This window comes from Cucumis sativus, chromosome 1 (genome assembly GCF_000004075.3).
Source record: "Cucumis sativus cultivar 9930 chromosome 1, Cucumber_9930_V3, whole genome shotgun sequence".
Taxonomy (NCBI): Eukaryota; Viridiplantae; Streptophyta; class Magnoliopsida; order Cucurbitales; family Cucurbitaceae; genus Cucumis; species Cucumis sativus.
Window position 1 is genome coordinate 30,619,095 of NC_026655.2, and position 19,093 is coordinate 30,638,187.

General features: G+C 29.9%; 1 protein-coding gene across 1 annotated transcript; it reads right to left on the reverse strand.

The window, feature by feature from the left end:
• Positions 1-2,386: 2,386 nt before the first annotated feature.
• On the reverse strand, positions 2,387-8,595 carry LOC101208882. The gene is made up of 7 exons (XM_011661951.2): positions 8,107-8,595; positions 7,423-7,509; positions 6,423-6,695; positions 5,123-5,293; positions 4,523-4,576; positions 3,331-3,477; positions 2,387-3,195 (listed from the first exon to the last, which is right to left on the reverse strand). The coding sequence occupies exons 1-7, from the start codon at positions 8,314-8,316 to the stop codon at positions 2,818-2,820; spliced, it is 1,320 nt and encodes a 439-aa protein (XP_011660253.1). The 5' UTR covers positions 8,317-8,595; the 3' UTR covers positions 2,387-2,817.
• Between the last annotated feature and the right edge of the window lie 10,498 nt (positions 8,596-19,093).

A 19,093-nucleotide genomic window follows, 5' to 3' on the forward strand; every position in this document is an offset into this window, starting at 1 on the left:
ATTTTCCGACGTAGAATTGTGTGTATTGAGAAATGTCAAGGGATATCCCGACGCTATATCTCATGCGTCGAGATATCCTCTCTCGACAAATTTTTTCTGACTTCGATCCCGATGCAAACTTATGCGTCGGAAAATCCTTTCTCGACGCTTTTGCAAAAGCATCAAAAGATCCTCATTTCTTGTAGTGCATTAAGCTAGAATATTAACTCCATAGCCGAAAGGCCTAAAGTTTCATTTTTATAATGTTAATGTATTTCTTCTACCATTCTTCCGTATCTCTTTCTCCTCATTGACTGTACATTTAATTGAATAGCTTCACTAACTGATTAGTAGGCTAAGTGGAAGTTCATGGTGGTGACACCAAGCCCACTATAAGTTAATGGAATGTGAGGTGTTAGGCTTCAATGAGTTTAGGCATGCAACAGTTGCATGTTATTAGTCTATTTAAAGACTACTTTTTCAAATGGAAAAAAAACTTATTGGCAATTTAGTTTATTATTTTTAAAAATTAAAAGAAAACTCACCAAAAACAATTATTTTCTCGATCTCTTAACTCTTAACCCTAATTCTAACCTTTAAATTCTTTCTTTCTCTCTCTCAAATCCTTCACTCAATGGGTCCTATAACCCAGTACTAAATTTCAAGAATAACAGGTCAATACCAGTGGTGGTCTGGTTTGAGATAGTGTGAAGATTTGTGTTCAAATTACAAGCCATGAGATGCACGATATTTAGGACATTACTTTTCCAACAGTTGGAATAAAAGGAATATGACCATTTGTGTGGAGTTGTATTGTCTCATGGAAGAACACGTATGTTCATAATTAACTAAATTGAAGAAGAGATATAAGCCTCGTTGAAAAAGTAAAATTATATGATTTTCCCACCTAGAAGAATAGCTAAGGGAACAGGATGATAAATAATACATAAACTTTGTTAACCCAATTCGGTGAAACTCACTTACTTCTGGAGAGATTTTATAGCTTAGATAAGGAGATTTTATTAAGATTCAAAATGAGTATTACACTTCAATAATCTAGAAGGCACTCCCCTAGATTGGTACTCTTTTAGTAATTTTATTTACTAAAATACTCAGCCGCACCTTGACTTGTAATTTGAATCTAATGAAGATAGTCATGCTCCCCCTGAACTTGTATTCAAATATCAACGTCTTCTTTATATATCTTATCCTTTAGGTTCTCCCTAATTTGAATAATTAAAGCCCTTGATTTGAAGCTTCCAATTATTAAAGTTTTCTTTAACTTTTATCTTCATATATAACTCGAATCAGTCTTGAAGAAATCATATTCTTTTCATTAAAATACATCTAAGATGGTAAGGACTTACCTTCGTAAAAATTCTTCTACTGATTGTAGCTTGAAAGCGTCTTGAATCAATGCCTAGAGGAAGAATGAATATTTTTTTATAGATAGAGAATGGATAACTTGAAACCGAAAGAGGAAAAGTAAACTTTAAAGATTTTTCTTTTGTTTAAAATAATCTTTAAAGATTATTGGTCAAGGATCTTGAGAAGTCTTGTTGATGAAGTAAGAAAAATATGTTATATAAAAAAATCTTCATGAGAAAAGAGAATGCAAACTTATTGATGAAGTGATTAAAATCTCTTCTTTAAAAAATCTTCATGCGAGAGAAAGTGCCACCAATTGACGAAACAATCAAATATCCCTAAAAACTTAGTAGATATTTGTTTTTTATATCAAATAATTAAAAAGAAACTAATATATTTTTTATACAAAACCCTCGAATAATCTATAAATATGTCCCTTCTTCAAATGGAATTTTATACAACAATTTTCATGAACACTTTTTTTCTCTCATGAAACTTTCTCTTTCCTTGATAAAGTGCTTTCATTTGAAACATTATATCACAGGAGATAAGTACTTCTACCAGAACTTAGACGTTAGAAAATAAAATTGTCTTAAAGAGACAATATAAAGTAGTTGGACTCATATTTCTCCGATATACAAGATTATGTATTTATTTATCTATTTTCATTTTTGGTGATACAATCCCTAGCTATAACAATATTAACGTTTAAAAAAGGGAAATTACATTAGATAGACAAAAAAGTTAAAAAAAAAAAAAAACAGCTCATAACACCTCTCTTTTGCATATTACAAATTTGGCAAATATGACGATAATTAAAAGGTAATCTGCTTTTGAATTTGCTATTTTTGCAATTTTAAAAACGTAACTGACATGAACTTTATTATCATAATTGTTTTTTTTTTTTGTTATTTTTGCAAACTCCCCTTTAAAAAATGATATTTAACAACGTAACTTTATCAAAGTCAAAATTTATACATAGCATGTTATAAACTATTTTGAAACTCAAACAATAGATAAGTACAATCACACATACTCCTTTTACAAATGAAACAGCTGAGCCAAGCATATACTTCAATACTTGCATACAAAATATTGTTATTTCCCTACGTGTTTAAGAGATACATCAAATTTTGAGTGTTCTTTTTTTTTTTCGATAGTACAAATTCACTTCTCTCTTACAATAGGCATCCGAATTAGAACTCTTCAAGAGCAGTAGTGAAGCTAAGAAAATAGAGGAAATAGCTAGCTACCCACATTCATCATTAATTAATTACACAATTAAAGAATTAATTTTCTTTTTCTTGCTTAAAATAACCCTAGCCAAAGGAGGGAAAGAAAAAAAAAAAAATTCAGTTCTTACCTCTAAAATCCACACCACAAACGCCAATCAATTTTTTTTATCTCAACTTCCAATGTTTCAATTTATTGAAAGTTTAGAACAAAAATTAATGGACGTCCTAGAATCAATCATTGGCATTTAGGATTTCTACCAGGACCACCATAGTAGAAGTGAGTGCCCCATTGATCGTTATAGGAGCTCATAATATTGTAACAGTTGGTATTTTCAGCCATGATTGAGATGTCTTGAACACTGCTGAGGCTGTTGTCGCTGTCAACGATCTCGAGGTTCCGGAAGTAGCTGGCTTTGGCAAAGCCATCGTCAGGGAAGTGGCCAGAGCCCATTTGGGTGGAAGTGTGCTGCCCATTGATCCTCGAGTTAACCACTTCCCCACCCCACTCAACCATTGTGGCGTGATCGGCTAAGTGAGTGAATAACTCTGCTGGCCAATACCCAACCAATGTGTTCTCCCCAAATCCCATCCACCAATTCCCCAACTTTGGATCCTGTTTTCAATTTAAAATAAATAACTATGATTAATTATCATTATTATCGTAACAAGGTTTGCACGTATGTTTTATCTGTATACATACAGAGAGATGTCCATTATTTTAGCATGAATATATAGAATCTATATGTACCTTCCAAATGAGAATGGTAATGTCATATTGACTGCCGGCGATGGAAGAAATGGGAGAAATGGCAGCTCCTATAGCGATTTTGCTGTTTGTTTGTACAAATCCCGAACATAAAAGATTATAGCAACCCGTTGCCTGATATGCATCACTCTGCGTAAAGTAATTCTTAGGTACAATATCAAATTTATAAGATTCAGTTTTTTTTTATTTGTATCAATTTAAACAAAACAAAGAATTTTATTAAATTTTAGAAGTGGTATTAATTTAAATCTCTAACTTGCATAATAATTGGATGAATTTAAACTTTTAATTATATATTTTATTTTGATACACTTATCAAAATTGAAATTTTTATATGGGATTGCAATTTCGAGAGCTAATAACATTTTGATTAAATGGTTTATGTATTGAAGGGGAGAAAAACACTATCTATAAACCTAACAATTTTGAATATTTGGATTTGAAAATATTTTTAATCTAATTTTTGGATAACACCCTGTAAATAGGCAATACCTATAGATCAAGTTGGTCATAATGAGACATGAAACTCATTATCTTAATCAATATCTTGCTTCTAATTTATCATATCGTATCACATGCATTGTTCCTACAAATCTTGCTTCTGCATTTTCTCAAAGTCAAATAATTTTTCTACTATATATTAAATGTACCAGAGATCAAACTTTCATATCAAACAAATTCATTGAATTAAAATCACTTTCGGCCCTATTATTTTTACTTGCTTGTGTCGAAAATAATCTAATTATTTATATAAATGATTCAAAGTGACGAAGACTTAAAACTCATTATTCGTTGCATGTGTGAAAGTTGTTCAAAATGAAATAAAGTAAGTTTAAATATGGCATAAACTTATTATTAGTTTTTTTAAAGTCACAAATATAAGCATCACTCATAAAATTGAAAAGGCCGTGGAAGCTTCCATTAAAGTTATATCGAGTAGACTTATTATTAGTTTAAAGTTGATATTTGTTTGTTTTGTAGTATTGTTAATTAATAATTTTATTCCTAGAATTCAAAACACAAACTTCGTGATCACTAACGTATATCACCTGTTAATTAAGTTTAGTTGGCTATTTGTGTTAATTATTAATTTTGTTTAGAGATAAAGATTATAGGTTAGTTGGTAGATGAAAATGAGAGGAAATAAAAATGTTTGAAAGAGTAGAGATCTTACCGTCCAATATGTGAATAGTCTAGGTCTGCTGTCACCATAAAGCTCCGGACTGACCTGACTAGTAGAATAATCAAAACTTTAGAATATTCAAATAAACCCCAACACTATAAATACACAACATTTAGCAATATTTGACTTTAAAAAAAAAAAAAGGTTTACTTTTCAAATCTAAATTGCAAAAACAAAATAATTTAAAAGCCAAAAAATTATATTTACAAATAATAATAATTTCTCTCAAAATTTCCATTGGTCGATATAATTAAAAACATTACATTTCTTCCCTCCCAAAAACCTAGTTAAACTTTTAGATTTTTATAAATTCGAAAAATGTTACATTTTTATCCACAATATTAGTTTATAAAAGATAATTGGAAGTGTGTAAATCAAATAAAAATGGAAGAGTAATAGTTAAATAATAACTTGTGAAGAAGAAATGAAAAGAATTAATTAAAGAAAATGAACAAATCAATAAAACTTCTAGAAAATTGAAGCGGAAAGGAAGGAGGAAGCAAATAAAAAGCTTTGGATTCAACAAACTAATAAATCATATATATATGGGATTGTGTGGGGGAGGGCGTAGGAAATGGAAAAAAGAAATACCTGCCAACCAGCTTCTATGCTGTTGAGATCAGAGCCGTCGAATGATCCCGAGAGGATCCAAATCTGAGAGAGACTGAATTCGTTGACCATTTCAATTGACGGGTCCCACACGTTTATTGTCGCCTTCGCTCCGTACATCTCTTCTGATGATCCAGTGTACGCGATCGCATGCTATTTTTTTTTTTTTTATTATTATTATTTTGAGTATCATAAGTAAGTATATTATAAGTAAGTATTACACACTTCTAACTTACATCATTCATTTTATCATTCTTCTTTTACAACACATCTGGTCAGGAGATGGAACTTACCAAACCTACTCAATAATGTTTTAAATCCAATGTCATGCCACTATATCAGTTATCAAATTAAAGTTATATTATTTTCATCATTATTTAATTATAATGTAGAATTTCAAAAACTATGTTAAAATATTATTGATAGATAAGCACATGACAGTATTAAAACTGTACCAACCTCAATTACTTTCAAGTTTTGGGATTAGTACTACTTTTGTAGAGTATTGAAACATTACCTCATTTCTCATATTTGCATTAAAATTAGTGACTACACAAATTACTTTGACCAGTCAAAGTAAATAATTCTTTTTATGCTACCCATTTCAAATTTTATTTTCTTACTGGGAATATATAAATATAAATATTATATGTGTATAAATATTAGTTAGGGTTAAAAAAAAAACTTTAGTTTTAAACTAGCTTTTAAGGTTTGTGATTTAAAAGCTTTTAAATTAAAATGTTCACGTTGAAATTCACTTCAAACGAGTTTTAAACTACGCAAATTTAATTTTGGAAATCACTTTACAAAACATATACTAAGTAATGTAATAGTTAGAAGGTAAATGTAGGTTTTTCTATTTTTGTGAATTCAAAAAAACTTACAATAGTGATGGAATAGAGTCTTGAACTAAGGTAGTTAGTTAATTTGTATTTGTATTAATCGGGTTAATCATTGTTTGAATGGTCTAATATATATTTATCCCCAGCTCTAATGAAAACCGAAAAGCTAGAAATGTTATACATAAGTTGTTTTGGAGGTTTGGGATGAAAGCAAAAAGTTGAGTAGAAAGGAAAAAAAGGAAGAAGGAAAAGTGCATTTATTTATTTGATGTATTATTGTTGTGGTGATGAATAGAGAGTTTAATGATAAACCTAATATGTAGAGTTGAAGTGAAGGAAAAGAATCCGTTCATAAAACCTCCCACCTTACAACATAAATGCTTTAAGGAAAAAAAGAAAGAAGAGCAATAAGAGAAGAAAAGAGAAGAAAAGAGAAGTACCTCGTGACCATTCCCACTGACGACATCAGGAGCGTCTATTTTTCGATCAAGGAGAATGGGTCGTTTCTTCTTGCCAAAGTCAAACAAAGACTTGGATCTAAGAACGTCCTTGACTGTGGTGCGTCGCACTGGAACAGTCCCTTTTGGACACCGTGTCCCGTTCACACGCCAAGTTTGAAATGAAGCTAACGCACCTGATCCTGCCCTCCTTTCACTCACCTCTTCTTTATTCTCTTTCCCCACCTTCGTCTTCGGCCACTCCGTTGGCCCTCTCTGAACAAAATTAATCATTCTATTTAATAACCATTTTAAGTTTATTTCTTACTCATTTCTTAGCAAGTCTTTTTCAAATACAATCTAGTCAAATTCTAAAATCAAAACACATCTTGTTTTTAAAACTTATTCTTTTAGTTTCCAAATTTTAGCAAATAAATACCTAATTAAAGATTTAATTCTTGGAGGTGAAGATAGTATCTCTATCTATGGATTATTTAATTTTCAATAAATCAAAACAATAAATCAAATGATAGTAGATGGGTTTTAATTTCTGTTTGTTCTTTTTTAACAATTTTGTCTATGTGAACGTTTTTGCTTTTATATAGCGTGTTCTAGCTATTACATGAAAGTTATTCTTTCATAAATAAGTAATTTTCTAAAAATTAATTTAAATTAATACAATCTGTTCTCTAATTTTCAAACTGTTTATTTAGGTTATGGAGCTTGATAACAAAATTAGAATTTTTTGATAGATTGAAACTATGTACTTTCTGGGACCTTCAATATTGTTTGAACCAATCTAGAAATTGAAAATACTATATGGTTTCAAATTGGCAGATTAAGTTAACTATATAATCTCTCTTTGTTAAACAGTGGATGAAAAAATGAGGTTAAAGGTTAAAATAATTTTTCTTTTTTCTTATAAAAAAATAGAGTAGGGAATGAGATTTATTAGATTATAATTATAAAAATAATTAATATCGTTGAAGGAGAATGTGTGGACCTGAATCTTGTGGTTCTTCAAGAGGGGATGATCTAGAGCTGGCTGTTTTCTTTTATGAACACAATCTATGATATCACCATCTGGGCTCTGAATGAAAAAAAAAAAAAGAAAAGAGGAAAACCCCAGATCAGATATATGGAGAAGCATTAATAAAAATGAAAACTATATAGATCGATTTTTTTGTTTTAATATTATTCTACAAAGAAAAATTACATTTATATATCAAATAAGAGAAAAAACTGGAAAAAAAACCCTCTCATTTTCCTCTTGAAGAAATAAAAGTGAAAGTCCCACACGTAATTATTGTATGTATAGATTGCATAACTTCTATTAATGGTGGAAACTGAAATGCAAGAAAAATGGAAAAGAAAAAAGAAAAAACTGAGAAAAGAACCCCATTTCTTCTGAGAAAAATAAATCAAGATTATACATTTCATATACACATTACAAAAAGGATTCAATTTTTTTGGAAAAGTGAGAGCAAAAAATATATATATATATTAAGTTTATAGATTTGATAATACCCTTGACATGAAAAAATAAAATATTTAGAATCCCACATTACGAAAATGGAGCATTCAAGAGAAAAAAAAAAAGTAATTAAACGCATAGGAAATGATACATTAATTAACATAGACATATTAGTATTGGAAAAAGTGAATTAAAGACAATAATAATAATGACCTGAATGGTGAGGAGGGGAGGCTTGTTAATGGAATCCAAATGCCTTTGAATCCTGTCCAGTCTCAAGCTACTGAGATGTTTTTGATAAGTATAATTGAGTCCACAAACCAAAGTGAATCTTTGAGTGATAACAAAACAGAAAATCAAACCAAAAGGAAGAAGATTTGATATTGAAATCGAAAATGAAACCCCTCCTGTTTTTGTTCCCATAATAATTTGACCTCTCCCAAACTTTGACAGATAACAAAGAAATAAAAAATTTAAGGAGACAGAGATATCATTTCAATTTGTTGTTGTTGTATTTGGGTTAGTTTGAAAATGAAGAAGAATAAGTAGAAAATCCATGAGGGCTCTTAGAAAAAGAACATTAATGGAGTTTCAGCATCAAGATCATGATTGCTTTTGCATTGGATTCAGATAAATACAATGGAAAGAAGAAGAAGAAGAAGAAGAAAGAGAGAGAGAAAAAAAGAAGTTGAGAAATTTAATTTAAGGTCATATTATTATTTATAATAAAAACTCAAACCTACCAAACTGAAAACAGTCCCCTCCTTTTATTACACTCTTTCTCATCCTTCTTCAATGTGATTTATCTGTCCATCTTCCTCTCTCTCTCTTTGCTATTAATACTTTCTTCAAATTGCACATCTTCCCACTTTTTTATTTAATTTTTAAACTTTACTTCTCATCTTCCTCCTTTTTCTCTTTCCTCCTCTTCTTTCTCACTCTAAAACCAACTACAAATGAAGGGGAAGGACGCACTTCTCATCTTCAATTTCATTTCATATTAAGAAAGTTTGTTGAAAAGAGTTAGGGTATAAAAGGGTCTTTTTAATTAACTTTCTCATAACACTTCTTTTCTTCACTGCTTTAAAGTTAATCCAAACTTATCTTAGAAGTATTGTTTTTGCTGTTAGAAAAAAGTTTGAATTTAATGTCATTTTATTTTTCCAATTATTAATATGTGTGCAAGGTGTCATATATTATAATAATATATAATTAAAAATGGTCTTGGTCGAATATGGTTGTTTAGGAATTGAATTGTGAATTCATTTAACTACCTAGAGATTGTTCCAAATTTATGTATGGAACTGACTTGTGATAAAATTAATCTAACCTAAAGCTAGGAATTCAAACAAATGGTGACAAATTAAATTAGGCGAAACTGGATATAAATACATTCAAGGGTATGACTTTGTTAATGGATTAACTGAATTAATTGTTTTAGCTCTAAATTCACTAGCAGTCTAATATCCAAGTATCCTCTTTTAAGTTTCAACCATTTCTAATACCTAATCATCGATATTCATTATCATGCAATCAATTAGCTAGATGCAACAGTAACTTCCCTCCTTATCTATCTATTACTTGCCCATCACCTTCATGCATATTTGATAAAAGTATAATACATGTTAGGTACCATACCAACATAGTATCCTCTCTCTCTCAAGCAAGATCATATGAAGCAAAATGTCAATAACACATTGGCAAAAGGTTCAATAGCATTAAACACAAATGTATGCATGGATAAATCTAAGAATAATTAAATTAGTTTGTAAGAATTAAATCAAAATCCTAAGAACTACAAATTCAACAACTCATGGTTTCAATATAAACATATAGCCAATCCACATAGTTTCCAAAATATAGAGAAATAAAATAATAAAGAAGAGAAGAAGAAATAGTTCATTCTCTTTTACATGCTTTGTTAAACTTGGATCGATCATCCTCCCGTCGGTATTGATGTCCTAAATCTCGTGGTCTTATAGTTTGTAATTGTATTATACAAGCATTTTATTTATCTAATAAGATAAAGTATTTTATTTGACATTTAGTTGCATTTAACCCACAAAATCAATAAACTAACATATAATGTTGTTTTATGTAACTTAAACATGTATATATGTGAAGACATACAAGTGAATCATGTTTAAGTGATAGTCTAAATGGTATGTAGTAGATGGATAATGTTGGATACTTTATGCTGGTGACACTACGGATACAACTTGCTTCGTAGTTATTACAATTGTTTTAAAGTACTATAAATAATTTGATCATAATCGTTCATGTTGAGACATTAGAACGGAGGTATTCTATACAGAGAGTTTGTATAAGATCAAATCATGAAATGAATAGTCCCTCTTATTAACACCGTAACTAGTTGAGACCACATTTCACTAGGATGATCATATATAGGTGACTTAACTTGAATCCTGAGTAAGTTGTGAACTCCTGCCTATCACTACAAGGAAATGAGGATCTCCTAACGCACACAAGTCTCAGGAGATATACGAAAATGCATAAGGAGATTCTCTTCCGATGCATAAAAATTCGTCGGGATGAGAGTCAAAAGAAATGTGTCAGGAGAGGATATCCCGACGCACAAATTGTGCATTGAGAGATCCTTTATTTTTTTTTTATACCTTCCCCTCATCTTTACCGAATCCCTATCGAAATCAAAAGAAAATCTCATATTTATCTAATTTCTGTCAAAATCGAAAAAAACTAGTGTAACGGAGGAATATAATTGAAATTAGAAACTACCACAAAAAGATGCAATGTTATAAATCATGATACTAACTTGTACAAAACATTAACACGCATCAAAATCCACATACACCATGAATTAACTTTCAAAACCAGTTCAAGTAGAGTAAGAAAATAAAAAGAAGCATACCTCAATGATCCAATGTCATTCTACTAAAAAAGATGAGGAGTAATGTGCTTAGAGACTGAAAGAAAAAACACCGGAGAGACTTCAAGCCATGACCTTAGGGAAAAAAATTAATGATTTTAGGAAAAAAGAGATTTTTAGGGCAAAATTAGAAATCTAGCTTATTACATAATGGAAGAGATGACATTGGCGGCACCGAAAGAGAAAGGTCAGTGATGAGGACGACGGTGGCAACGGTTGTGGTGCATTTTCACAACTCTTTCTTCTCCCCCTTCAATTTTCGCAACCCCTTAATTTCCTCTCTTTTTCGCAAATATGTGAATTGCAGATAGGGTGTGAGTTTTTAATAGAGAACTCCCCACACATTATTGGTGGTGTTGGAAAAAGTTAAATGTAACAAAAAAAATTATAGACTTTTTCCTACACTATTTAAATATAATGAGAAAATAATAAACTTTTTTTAATGTCGTTATGCATGGTGTCGGGCAAAGTTAAATATAATAAAAAAATTACAGACTTTTCCCAATGCCATTTAAATATAATTAATAAGAAAATTATAAAAAATTTCTGACGTCGTTATGCATGGCGTGAGGCAAAGTTACGTTAAATAAAATAAAACAATTTATTGACTTTTTTAGATGCCATGCATAGCGGTGTCAAGAAAATTTTATAATTTTTTTAAATTACCTTATACTGACATCGCCTTATGTTGCATCAAAATTGTCAACCTTTCGTGACGAAGTCGCTGCGACGTCAGGATAAGTTTTTTTTTTTTTTTTTTTTTTTCTGACATTACTTATTCCAACAGTCGTGTTGTGCATCAGGAAATACATATTCTCTTGTAATGTATGAATGAGGTCCTTTGACTTGCATGAGTGAGAGTGACCTATGTCGTCGATTCAATATGCACTATTTTGGGGATTCTTCTAATTAGGGTGCTGGAAACATATCTACACAAGAAGGAATTGACTTTTTCTATATAGATAGAGGAAGTAGAGAAATTGCTCTATCTTAAGAGATGATTTCAAGACTTGAACAATGTGGCACCACACCCTAGCTTAGCTCAAGAGGAGTTCAGTTATAGTGAGACTATAACTTATTATTCATTAGAGGAATTAGTGGTACTTAAGGAGTTAGATGTAACTATAGGGCAAAAACGGTAATTTTTTGCTTAGCTATACTTACGAACAATTTGTGAAGGCTCATTACACTACTGATTGATTATATCTAATAGATACAAAATATATCTATAGTAAGAAGAGTGCAACTGTTAGTCTTTAGTGAAATGACTAATAGTTAATGAATGAAGTTTAATTAATTAAATTTAGTTAATTGATCTCATATCATTAGAACTTCAATTTGTTGGTCCATAAAGTTCCTTTGTTAGCTCAATAATGATAAATAAGAATCAAATTTGTTTTAGTTTAATTTGAATTGTTCAAATTGATTAAAGAGAATAATTTTACATGATACAATTAATTAATATAATGTATTTGATACATTATAATATAAAAGTTTTTACGAGAGAAATTAATATTTAAATATAATTCAAATAATAATAATAATACGAATAAGATTCATAGTTAAAATTAATATGGATTCAATTCATATTAGAACTATAAGTCATATAAGAGAACTAAATCATTGTTATATTATAAATGATATACATTAATGTAAATTTAAACTATAATTAAATATAAATTTAAACCATATTATTATCTCATATAAATATAAACTTCTCTCCACGGGTTTTTCAAGATCTCTCTCCAAAATTTATCTATAAGTTTTTCCTTCACCAAATCATCATCACATAATTAAGCGCACAACTCTCTCTGTGTGACTTTCACCTCGAGATTATTGAGAAAAACTTCATGGTGTTTTGAGATTATACAAAGAGGTGTTCTTGGGAGATTCTATTTCTTTCCTCCTTAGAAGCATGTTGTATTTTATTTTTTGTTTTTCTGAATTTTTTGTTTTTCAAATTGAATTCCATTTGCATGACGTTCATACGCTTTCACTATGAAAATTCCATTCCTTCACCTCCAACATTCTCTTTGATCATGAAACTCTCTAAAGCACTTTGTCAATCATCTCGATTTGTCTAGAAATCAACGCTTATGTGTCCTTGTGGAGACCCTGATCAAACCATCTCTGATTGAAAAAAAACAAAATATATAGAAAAATCTATCAATGGTGTCATGACACTAGCAAAAAAACACCAGGAGCGGTGCTAGCATACAACAACGATGTAACACTATTGTTGAAAGGGGCTCTTGCAAAAATAGCAAAAAAAAATTATGATAATAGGGCCTATGTTACTACATTTTCTAAATTGTAAAAGTAGTAAATTTAAAAATCGATAACCCTATTATTACCATTTGATAGCCCTTCGATAGCTCTATGATTACTATCTGATAGCCGTCTGATATCACTAATTTTGCGATATTCGCAATATGCAAAAAAATATGAGTCATGAGCTGTTTTTTTTCTAAATGTTTTTGTCATTTGATACAATTTCCGTTATTGAAATTCCTTTTAACTTTGTGGCACTAGAACATGGTGTTGTGATGTGCTATACTTTTCATGTTTTTTAAGAGTTAAGCATTGAGCGGTGAAGTGCTGCAACATGCCATAGGTGCTCTTTTCAACCTTTATTCATCTCTCTTCAAGTATCGTAGATCAAACTTTGACCTCCATGGGGGGTTATTAATGTCTTTTTTCACTCAAGTTAGTCCATGTTAGTTCATAATCCTAATTTTCACCAATTCAACAAAGAAATATATCAACATACACAAAATCAATAAAATTAACTAAAATTTAAGCATAAGAATGCACTTTCTAGTGCTTTTTAATTAGACCAGTTTGCAAAAACAGCAAAAAGATTTATGATAATAGAGTCCATGTCACCTACATTTTCTAAATTACAAAAATAAAAAATTTAAAAGCAAATTGTCGTCTAATTACCATCAATTACTTGTCATATTTGCCAAATTTGCAATATGAAAAAAATAGTGTTATGAGATATTTTTTCTAATTTTTTTTGTGATCTAATGCAATTTTCCTTTTAATTATATATACTAACGACTTAGGATGAGTGATCAGTAGTTTGTCCTGAAGTCGTAGAAATGTTGGAAACAAGAGTGGCTTTCTTGGTAGATCAGAAAGTTGTTCGTTAGAAGAGATGTAACAAATGAAGATGTCTTTGCAAAGTACTTTTTCTTGAACAAAGTTGCAATCAATCTCGGTGTGTTTAGTTCGAGCATGAAACATAAGACAATATGATCTAGAGATTGATAGTGGTAGTGACAAGTAAGCGATATTTTGCTTTCGTGGAAGAGCGTGAGACTGTAGGTTATATTGTTTTATGGAAGACCAAGATTTTATATTAGAACCAAGGAAGACAATGAATCCTTAGGTGTAATATCAATTAGAAGTACCACCAGCCAAATTAGAGTCACCAAAAGTCTGTAGAGATAACAAACCTGTGGGGCATTTTATGCGAAGAGTCGGAGTACCACATAAATATCAAAGGATGCGCTTGACTGTAGAGAAGTGAATAACAGTGAGTTTGTGCATAAATTGACTAATACGATTTACGGAGAATGCGATATCAAAGCGAGTAAAAGTTGAAGTAAAATGAGACATGCACAACGAAAAAAATGGATCAATTCTACTCTAATTGCATCTAAACTATTTAGAGATTAACACGTATAAACAACCCTAATTAAACGAAATTAGGATTTATCAAATACCTACCTTCGAAGCCTTCTAATTCTTGTAATCTTCTTAGGAAATTGAAGTCGGGACCACCACTAGAGTTGATCCGCTATTCTTCTAACTTAGAATAGGATGGTGGGACATGCATTACTACAAAAACAGGTTCTCTTGACGTTTTTAAACTATCAAGAGACCCTATTTTTTACGGTTTTAAAAACGCCGTTGAAGCCAACGTCAAGAAAGCCAAAGTTCTTGATGATTGATAAAACATCAAGAATAGTGATCGTTGACATTTTTTAAACGTCAAGAATAGTGAACGTTGACGCTTTATAAACGTCAAATATACATATTTTCATGACATTTTAAAATCGTCAAGACTGGTGAGTTTATGACATTTTAAACCCGTCAAGAATGCACTGGTTTATGACATTTTAAACCCGTCAAGAATGCACTAGTTTATGACATTTTAAAACCATCAAGAATGGAAATGTTCATGACATTGTAAAACTGTCAAGAATGTTCTTGTTCATGACATTTTAAAACCGTAAAAAATGCAATTGTTTATGATATTTTAAAACCGTCAAGCATGTTTATGCAATTGTTTATGACATTTTAAAACCGTCAAGCATGTTTATGCAATTGTTTATGACATTTTATACGATGTGTGAAGGAAATTGAGAGAGTGATGAAAATTAAAGGTAGAATTTTAGGGTTGAGATTTAGGAGAGAAATATCAATTTGGAATAATTTTTGTAAAATAAAAATTTGTGAAATTTTCAAAAGTCTTCAAATATTTTTAAAAGAGCCTTTAAATATCCTAATTACATGAAAAAAATGCATGTAATCATTAGACTAAATCTAAACACCTAATGTTTCTCATTAATGGAACTTTGTGAGTTAGGTGTCTACATCTTGAAAAAAAAAATCTAAACGTGTACAAAAAAATCTTGAAAAAAAATTGTTGAGATTTACCTAAGTTGAAACGATCAAATCTAAATGTTCATGTGTCAAATCTAGACGATTGTGTACCAAATGTAAATGATCGTTGTCCAAATATATTATGTGCGCTGAATGCTAATTAATCATGGAACATTTTTTGTATTTTTCATGGTGTGCCCGTGAGTTTTTTCTGTTTTCGAAATTGTTCTATACCATGTAAATTTTTTGCAACTTTGTTATATTTTTTAAAAGATCTATGGTCAGAGCTTTTTCCAGGTTGGTTTGAAAGTCAACCCGAGACGATCTATCCAGGGTACATACCTCTCTATCGAGCATCGGGAGATTGTCTTTTATAAGACCCACAAGCTCAAGGACAGAGTCGTGGCCTGACACAGGAGTAAGCTAAGACGCAAATGTCGACTTGCTTACACCTTTTGCCAAAAAAAGTAGAATCTTCTAAATAGAGAATACTGAAAAAAACTTCACCAACACCAACATATCAGAAGGTAGTTGAAATCAAAACAAAACATGATTATATCTAATATCAATTTCAAGATTCCAAACATATAAAAAAGATCAATTGAAATCGGGCACTTAAATATCAATTCGGTTATGGTTATAATTCTAGAACGAAAAATGTTTCACAAATCTCACATTGGAAAAATTAAGGGGACTCATACTCCATACAAGATAGGTGGACTACTCCTCTAATTGTCAATTGGTTTTGTGATGGAACCTATACTGTCAACTTTAGGGAAATTACAAATCACTTGCTTGCTTTCTTCCTTTCAACATGCTTCTTGGTTGAGTCTTGTAACGACTAGTTCTACTTATAATAGGAATAGCAACCAAGAAACTTAGATCGGAGATAATTAACCTACTTGCATGATATGTTTTGAAAAACTACTAACATTGTAGGAAACGTTGAAAGCAGAATACAAAGCAGCACACCATAATTAACAAAATGAGAAAAAGAAACTATATAAGAAAACTTGCGTGCAAGATAACAATGGTCTTTGACAGTAGTGATTGTGAGTTTATGATGAAACAATCATGCCTTTTATAAGCCTCCAACGAACGTCAATCAACAAGAATACAAAAACAAGCAAATAAATATGATAGGTTAAACTGAGAATTTAATATGAGACCAGTAAAAAACACATAAGGAAATGAATAAATGGTTAAACAAGAGAACAAAAGATTTGATGATGATAATGAAGAATTAACCTGACCCCAGAATGCATTAATAACCCACAAACTGCTATAATGCCAACCTGAAAATAGAGTAAAACTAAACAAAGAACCATGGTGCTTAACTGGGAAATGTCGTGGAAAGAAGAGCATCAAGACTACTACAATGAAGGCAATCCACTTCCCAGCATCCCCTCTTCAGAAAATAAAAAAGAAACAAAGATTAGTTAACATTCAAAAAACATTCAATCAAACTTAAGGGATCGTTTGGAAGAAGAGTTGAGTTATGGAAGAGTTAGTGTTATGATAAAACTAGTGTTAAGATAATATGTATTTGGAGAAACATTACGATAGATGGTGTTATGATAATATGTGTTTGGAGGAAGGGTAACAGGGTGATTATGGTAAGATATCTATGGGGAAAAATTATGTAGGTGGTGTTATGAATTTTTTTTTTTTATATACATTTTAAAAAAATTAGTATTCTAAATTCAATATACAAATTTTAAATGCGATGTCCATTTTCAACATTTTTTGCGTAATTATTACGTGCGAATAAATTATTAATTTTTCTTTTAAATTCATATCCTAACTCCAATACACAAATTTCGTACGTTTAATTTACCAAATCATTCTAGTTTTCGTAAAACAATTTGTCTTAATTTATTTAAATACAATATCAAAATTTTAACCTTTTTTTAAGTAATTGTTACGGTCGAATAAATTATTGTTTTTCCTTTTAAACATAAAATATTCTTCATTTTCTTCTTACCTAAACATTACGTTATTTTACCCTCTTTTTAAAGAAGAGGATTGTTGTTCCATGAGACAACATAAATGATAAAAAAATTATAATGAATTAATGAAAAATATAAAAACAAAGAAGAAGAAAGAGAAAAAAAAAAGTAAAAAATTTAGACTCAAAATTAAATTCAAATAAATCTTAAATCAAATATAGCCATTCGATTGAATTTTTAAAAGAATTTTTATACATTTACAATTTAAATACTTTTAAAATATTTGTTTTAGGTTATTTAAGAATTGAAAAGTTATTTAATTTAATAGTAAATTGTCTGATTTGATTTAGTTTAGACTTTTTATAAATTTAATAAAACTCGTTTTGTTTAAAATTTATTTAACTTAAATTTATCACAAATAGTTTTTTAAAATTTATTTAACTTAAATTTATCACAAATAGTTTAGATAAAGATAGATTATTTTTTAAATAAAATATTTGAAAAGGTGAAAAACTAATAAATGAAGAAAAACAAATAAAGACATAAAATAATAAATTTTTAAAAAAATTTAAATATGAAGACTAAATGCATGAACTAATCCCAATCAATATTTAATTAAAATTAATTTCATAAATTAAATAAATTTTTTAAAAATATTCTTTTTAAGATTATTAAATTAATTAAAAACAAATGACATTTGATAAATAGAAGAGTAAAATTTTAAAATTAAATTATACTAATAAAACTACGGTGAGTTGAAAAGGTAGGGTTATCGGAAGTTGAAGAATGATTGAGAAGAAAAATAGAAAGAAAAAATGTGTTATGATAAGTCTAAATCAAGGGTTATGATAATCCTTCTTCCAAACAAGGATTGGGTAGTGATAACCGTTGAGTCAAATGGCCTCTAAAAGCTAAACGTCAAGATGTGAGAATGAGCTCACCTCAATAATTCAAAAACTCGTCTAGAAAGACCGAAGAAAATGTATATATCCTAAATGAAAATTTCATAGTACGTTTATATATACAATAACTCAACTTCCAAGACAGATCATGTGATAATACACAACAAAGAAAGTGAGAAGTTGTTTAACTAATTAAGTAACCTATTAACAAGTTCCTTTGCGCAAAGGAAACAAAAAACTTTTAGCAAATAACATCAAATAACATAAACTTTAAGAAATTGAATGAGTTTTGAAGACATTACATATTTGATATATCATTGCACCATTCTTTCAAACATCTCTTGTTTGCTGCAAACTGAGTTTCACTCTAAGCATGGAAGTTCCTAAATAATTATTTCCCTTTTTGCTTTCACAACTTTAAAGAAGTCCTAAGACACAAGACCAAAATTAAATTCAAACAAGTCTAATTCCAAACATAAAATTCATTATCAAAGTAGAGGTGAGAACCTAATTCACAGAAGCATTAAATATTCCCAACACAGTTTGCAAACCTAAAATGAAAACTTATCAAATTTCAGTAGAAACATCTTTTAATCATGTTGGATAGTCACCTAAAGCTCTCTAAATCATGAATCTATCATCCAAGGAACCACCCCTAAAAGAATTCCAACTTACTGAAAACAGAAAAAACACCATGTCTAACAAAAATATGGCAAGTCACGGTGGCTCAGCGATTATCTCTCTCGAACTAACATGCGTGGTAGAGACACCGAAAGAGAGGATATCGAGTGACATAATGAGAGAAAGAAAACTTATCCACAACGATC

What these genes read in the sequence shown, in the direction of transcription:
- LOC101208882 (XM_011661951.2), bottom strand. Translation starts at nt 8,316, where the DNA reads ATGGGAACAAAAACAGGAGGGGTTTCATTTTCGATTTCAATATCAAAT. An exon ending in TGAAGAACCACAAGATTCAG is followed by an intron (nt 6,696 to 7,422) that starts GTCCACACATTC and finishes AATTTTGTTCAG; the next exon opens with AGAGGGCCAACGGAGTGGCC. An exon ending in TCAGTGGGAATGGTCACGAG is followed by an intron (nt 5,294 to 6,422) that starts GTACTTCTCTTT and finishes AAAAAAAAATAG; the next exon opens with CATGCGATCGCGTACACTGG.